Source organism: Furipterus horrens, unplaced genomic scaffold, assembly GCF_987537825.1.
Source record: "Furipterus horrens unplaced genomic scaffold, mFurHor1.1.pri manual_scaffold_11, whole genome shotgun sequence".
Classification (NCBI taxonomy): Eukaryota; Metazoa; Chordata; class Mammalia; order Chiroptera; family Furipteridae; genus Furipterus; species Furipterus horrens.
The window spans coordinates 95,033,197-95,039,221 of NW_028327181.1; the positions used below are offsets into that span (position 1 = coordinate 95,033,197).

The 6,025-nt window shown below is 56.8% G+C and overlaps 1 protein-coding gene across 1 annotated transcript; it reads left to right on the plus strand.

The window, feature by feature from the left end:
* Positions 1 to 1,071: 1,071 nt before the first annotated feature.
* Positions 1,072 to 5,597, plus strand: SOX9 (SRY-box transcription factor 9). Its single transcript, XM_090292152.1, has 3 exons — positions 1,072 to 1,734; positions 2,619 to 2,872; positions 3,402 to 5,597. Exons 1-3 carry the CDS (start codon positions 1,304 to 1,306, stop codon positions 4,253 to 4,255), a joined length of 1,539 nt encoding a protein of 512 aa, XP_090148278.1. The 5' UTR covers positions 1,072 to 1,303; the 3' UTR covers positions 4,256 to 5,597.
* The last annotated feature ends 428 nt before the right edge of the window (positions 5,598 to 6,025 follow it).

Below are 6,025 nucleotides of genomic sequence, written 5' to 3' on the forward strand. Positions count from 1 at the left end.
TTCGATCTCTAAAAGCCAGAGCAGTTTGCACATTCTTTCCAGGGGCAATACTGCTGACGTTTTGACTCGGCCAGGACGTGAGGAGCAGACCGTCCAAGTGGCTGCCCTGTCACTGAAGCGCGTGGGCCGGGAAGGGGCTTGGGGGGGCGGGGGGCCAGGCTGGAGAAGGACTTGTCAGAGTTCAAGGTCGAGGTGGCGCGGGAAGGCTCTGCGTGCGCGGGGCTCTATAGCCGCCGCTGCCAGCCTTCGCGGGGACTTAGCTTTGGTTTTCATTGATTCCCCTTTCAAGAGCGCAGCAGAATCCCGAACAGCCGCACCAGCCCCAGCGAACCAGAGCATGTTAATCTATTTACATGGATTATTACAGAGGAACAGCGGACGTTGAGTCACCAACACATTTGCTTCGAAAAACCATTTCTAAGTACTTTCAGCAGAGGCAGACTCCAGGCGTGTAAACTGGACTGCGCTTTATGGAGAGACTGCTTCACGAGTCCTGTAAAACTCCAGCTAAGTCCCCGGTCCCGCGGAGAAAGCAGTGAAAAGAAATGCTTGGGGGTGGGGGTAGAATCTCGTCTAGACACACAAGCGCGCGCTCACACACACACACACACACACACACACACGAAGATTCCCGCGGAGACGGCACCAAAATTCTGACATTAGGAGCGTACAGCAAACTTACACACTTGGACGTCCCGGGTCCCCCGCCTTCCCCGCGGCACCCCCGCCCCCCTCCCCGCAGCCGCCCGACCAGCGGCAGCGCTCCCCACCCTGCCCCTCCCCTCCCTCTCGTCACCCAGCCCAGTGCCACAATCCTCCCCCCCGCCCCCCCAATCGGATCCAATCAGCGGCCTGCCAGCCCTGTGATTGGCTGGACGTCTCTAAGGTGAGGGGGAGTATTTATTAAAGAGCGACGGGGCTGGAAGTCGGAGAGCGGAGAGCGGAGCTTGAAATTGACTGGGAACTTCAGTGGCGCCGCGACTAGCCAGTCTCAGCCCAGGAACTTTTCTTTGCAGGAGGAGAAGAGAAGGGGTGCAAACGCCCCCGCTTTAGCTCTTTCTTCCCCTCCTCCTCCTCCTCCTCTCCAATTCGCCTTTCCCCAGTTGAAGCGGGCAGCTGCGGGCTGGCCACCCCGCGCCTTCCTAAGTACTCGCCGCCGCAGCCGGGTGACGCGCCAGGCTCCCCGGGAGCCTCTCGCTCCGCGTCTGGGCAGCCCAGGGCAGAGGAGCCCGCGCCTCGAGTCCCCGAGCCGCCGCGGCTTCTCGCCTTTCCCGGCCACCCGCCCCCTGCCCCGGGCCCGCGTATGAATCTCCTGGACCCCTTCATGAAGATGACCGAAGAGCAGGAGAAGGGCCTGTCCGGCGCCCCCAGCCCCACCATGTCCGAGGACTCGGCGGGCTCGCCCTGCCCTTCGGGCTCCGGCTCGGACACCGAGAACACACGGCCCCAGGAGAACACATTCCCCAAGGGCGAGCCGGACCTGAAGAAGGAGAGTGAGGAAGACAAGTTCCCCGTGTGCATCCGCGAGGCCGTCAGCCAGGTGCTCAAGGGCTACGACTGGACGCTGGTTCCCATGCCGGTGCGCGTCAACGGCTCGAGCAAGAACAAGCCGCACGTGAAGCGGCCCATGAACGCCTTCATGGTGTGGGCGCAGGCGGCGCGCAGGAAGCTCGCGGACCAGTACCCGCACCTGCACAACGCCGAGCTCAGCAAGACGCTCGGCAAGCTCTGGAGGTAGGGCCGCGCGGCAGGGTGGGCTCCGCGGTGGCGCGGGGCGCGGGCCGGGACCGGCTCTCCGCGCCCCGCCTCCCAGCAGGGGGGGAGTTGCGGGTCCAGGAGCAGGCGGGTGGGGCCGGAGGGGGGTGGGGACGCGGTGTAACTTGGCTCAGAGTTTGACGAAGTTCTTGGATCGCTCTAGGGAAGGGGGTGGAGGGAGGGGGAGAGAGAGAGAGAGAGAGAGAGAGCCAGAGGGTGGGAGACCGCTTGTAGGACACACGGCGGGAGAGGGCTGCTAGCCTGCTCTCTGGTTGCTATGAAGTTCAGTCCCACAGAGGGCTTTGGGGTGGGAAGTGGAGTTTGCTTCTGTCTTCTGCTCTTTCGTGGAGCTCTGCATCCATGGAGGTGGGATGGAGGGGGGGGGGACAAACCGAGGCTAGAGGCGCCCCAGAGCAGAAAGGGGGTGGAGGAGGGAGGCTACTGGAAATAGGTGGGCGCAGTGTTACAGGGTGGACAGGAGAAGTTTCCTGCAGACTGAATAACTTTTTGGAAAGTTTTTAAAGGATGTTGGGGACGAGGGGGTGGGGTGCGGGGGGGGATAACCCCAGTAGCAAAGGCATTCTGAGCAGCAGCAGAGGAGAGCTATTTTCATCCGTAGGGTTTCCAAAATAGAAGTGGAGAGGGCGGGGCGTGGAGTGACCGCTCAGGTCCGACTAAAAGAACCGAGATTTTTTTTTCTTTTAATTTTTTTTTTTTTTTAAGAAAAGTTATGAGCTGCGGCAGTAGCTGGAAAGCAGGGAGGAGGGAGGACTGGGGTTGTGTGCTGCCCTGACAGCTCCGCGGATTTCACAACACCCCCCCCCCTCTTTTCCTCTGCGCCCCCTCTCCGCCCCCCTCTCCAGACTGCTGAACGAGAGCGAGAAGCGGCCCTTCGTGGAGGAGGCGGAGCGGCTGCGTGTGCAGCACAAAAAAGACCATCCGGATTACAAGTACCAGCCCCGGCGGAGGAAGTCGGTGAAGAACGGCCCGGCGGAGGCCGAGGAGGCCACGGAGCAGACGCACATCTCCCGCAACGCCATCTTCAAGGCGCTGCAGGCGGACTCGCCACACTCCTCCTCGGGCATGAGCGAGGTGCACTCCCCAGGCGAGCACTCCGGTGAGTCCCGCCGGGCACACCCCCAGGCCCCTCCACTTAGTAGGCTCTGCTTAGGGAATCTGCGTTCTCTGTGGAGGGAAACACCAACCCTACGCGGAATCCCCCTCCCCTCCCCTCCCCACCCAGTGCCGCTGCACACACACACACACACATACACACACACACACACACATGCACGTACGCTGCATCCTAGCAGACTGCTTTTATTGCGACGTAAAATGCCTTTACAGCTTTACCGGAAGTCTCCTTCCTCCCCCCCCCCAAAAAAAGCACACACAGGATTCTTCTGCAAGTAGCAATTTTCGAGGGTCCTGAGACCCTCCCCTGATAAAAGGAGATTACCCCAGTGTGTACGGACCTGCAGCGTCTCCTCTCCAGGGCAGCTGGCTTCCCTTGCTGATGCTGGGCCTTATGACCCTTTAACTGGGGGGGCGAAGGGAGGGGGAGGGGCAGGAGGGTTCCTAAGACTGGGGCCTTTGAACGGCTCTTGCTGATTTTCCTGAGTTTCTCTCTCTTTCCCTGCCTGCAGGGCAATCCCAGGGCCCACCGACGCCACCTACCACCCCCAAAACCGACGTGCAGCCGGGCAAGGCGGACCTGAAGCGAGAGGGGCGCCCCCTGCCAGAGGGGGGCAGACAGCCCCCCATCGACTTCCGCGACGTGGACATCGGCGAGCTGAGCAGCGACGTCATCTCCAACATCGAGACCTTCGACGTCAACGAATTTGACCAATACCTGCCACCCAACGGCCACCCGGGGGTGCCGGCCACGCACGGCCAGGTCTCCTACACGGGCAGCTACGGCATCAGCAGCACCGCGGCGACCCCGGCGGGCGCGGGCCACGTGTGGATGTCCAAGCAGCAGGCGCCGCCGCCGCCCCCGCAGCAGCCCCCGCAGGCCCCGCAGGCGGCCCCGCAGGCGCCGCCGCCGCAGCCGCAGCCCGCGGCCCCGCAGCCGCAGCCGGCGCCCCCGCAGCCGCAGGCGCACACGCTCACCGCGCTGAGCAGCGAGCCGGGCCAGGCCCAGCGAACGCACATCAAGACGGAGCAGCTGAGCCCCAGCCACTACAGCGAGCAGCAGCAGCACTCGCCCGCGGCGCAGCAGATCGCCTACAGCCCCTTCAGCCTCCCGCACTACAGCCCGTCCTACCCGCCCATCACGCGCTCGCAGTACGACTACAGCGACCACCAGAACTCGGGCTCCTACTACAGCCACGCGGCCGGCCAGGGCTCGGGCCTCTACTCCACCTTCACCTACATGAACCCGGCGCAGCGGCCCATGTACACCCCCATCGCCGACACCTCGGGGGTCCCTTCCATCCCGCAGACGCACAGCCCCCAGCACTGGGAACAGCCGGTCTACACACAGCTCACCAGACCTTGAGGCGGCCTTAGGCACCACGTGATGATCGGCACGATGATCTGAAGAACAGCCGAAGAAGAGAGAAAAAACCGACCAGCATTTCCCTTGGACATTTTTCTTTTTTCCTTACTCCATAAAGACATTGAAGCTCAAGGCAACGCGTCCCCAGATGCCAAGATCGGAGCCCGAGCCCTGCAAACGCACGCCCCCCTTGGTGCGAGGCGGTGGCCCGGCCGCTCTTGGCCTGATGGACCCGCGGGGTCTCGACAGGGGACTGGACTTGGCAGACCTTCTTCAAAGCAAGCGTGGCGGATGACGGAGAATCGCGCGACCAGTTTGCTCAATCTCTCTGCCTGTTGGGACTTTGTAATTATTTTTTAGCAGTAATTAAAGAAAAAAAAGTCCTCTGTGAGGAATATTCTCTATTTTAAATATTTTTAGTATGTACTGTGTATGATTCATTACCATTTTGAGGGGATTTATACATATTTTTAGATAAAAAAAATTAAATGCTCTTATTTTTCCAACAGCTAAACTACTTAGTTGAACAGTGTGCTCTAGCTTTTCTTGCAACCAGAGTATTTTTGTACAGATTTGCTTTCTCTTACAAAAAACAAAAAAAGTGTGTTGTTGTATTAACATAACCCCACCACCGCCACACACACACACATACGTTTGTGTTATGTGATGAGTTTGGGGGGGGTTAGCTTTGCTTAATGCCCCAGGCTTTCTGATTCCAGGAGGAGCTGCCTTAGAAAAATAAAAGCCTTATTTTGCAAGTATGGACGTATACATGTTAGTCTAGAGGAGCATTTGGTAAGCTTTATCACGTATATATTTTGTAAACAAGAGGAAAACACCTTGAGCCTTAAAACCATGCTGCTGGAAAATATCCACGCTCTCTTTTCGTGCGTTTATTTCCTCCTGCGTTTGCTTGTTCGTTGAAACCTTAGGTAAGAAGCAAAAGGCAAGGAGGCGACATCTGATGGGGGGATGTTTCAGCAGCCAGTAAGAGCCCCAGCACACTGCCCCCTGGTTGCCTGCTCGGCCCCATGTGGAACACAGATGCTAGAACCCCGTCACACTGTCACCTGCGCCTCTCTGAACACCAGCAGTTAACCTTCAAGACATTCCACGCGCTAAAATTATTTATTTTGTAAGGAGAGGTTTTAATTAAAAAAAAAAAACAACTTCCTTTTTTATTTTTAAAACTTACCTTCTTGAAAATAGGTTGTTGGAGCCTTCCTCAAAGGGTATGGTCATCTGTTGTTAAATTATGTTCTTGACTGTAACCAGGTTTTTTTTTTTTTATTTATCTCTTTAATCCTTTTTTTTATTATTATTAAAAGCAAGTTTCTTTGGATTCCTTGTCCTAGATTTGTATAAATGCCTTTTGTCCGTCTTTTTTTTTTTCCTTTGTTGTTTTTGTTGAAAACAAACTGGAAACTTGTTTCTCTTTTTGTACAAATGAGAGGTTTCAAATGTAGTGTATCACTGAGTCATTTGCAGTGTTTTCTGCCACAGATCCTTGGGCTGCCTGATGTGTGTGTGTGTTCATTGTGACACAGGACAGCGCCAGCGTGGGACAGCCATATTCCCCTGCATGTTCTCTTGGAGAGAGGGAGGAAGGGGGGAGGGGTCGGCCCACTGACACACCTTCATTCTTAATTACTTCTGTGGCTGGAGAGTTTGAGGATTGCTTTTTAAAAAAGACAGCAAACTTTTTTTTTTTTATTTAAAAAAAGATATATTAACAGTTTTAGAAGTCAGTAGAATAAAATCTTAAAGCAC

Bases quoted from the DNA above. Each gene is read 5' to 3' on its own strand.
- SOX9 (XM_090292152.1), top strand. From the start codon at position 1,304: ATGAATCTCCTGGACCCCTTCATGAAGATGACCGAAGAGCAGGAGAAG. The intron at 1,735-2,618 runs GTAGGGCCGCGC...CCCCCTCTCCAG, and splicing joins ACGCTCGGCAAGCTCTGGAG to ACTGCTGAACGAGAGCGAGA. The intron at 2,873-3,401 runs GTGAGTCCCGCC...CCCTGCCTGCAG, and splicing joins CTCCCCAGGCGAGCACTCCG to GGCAATCCCAGGGCCCACCG.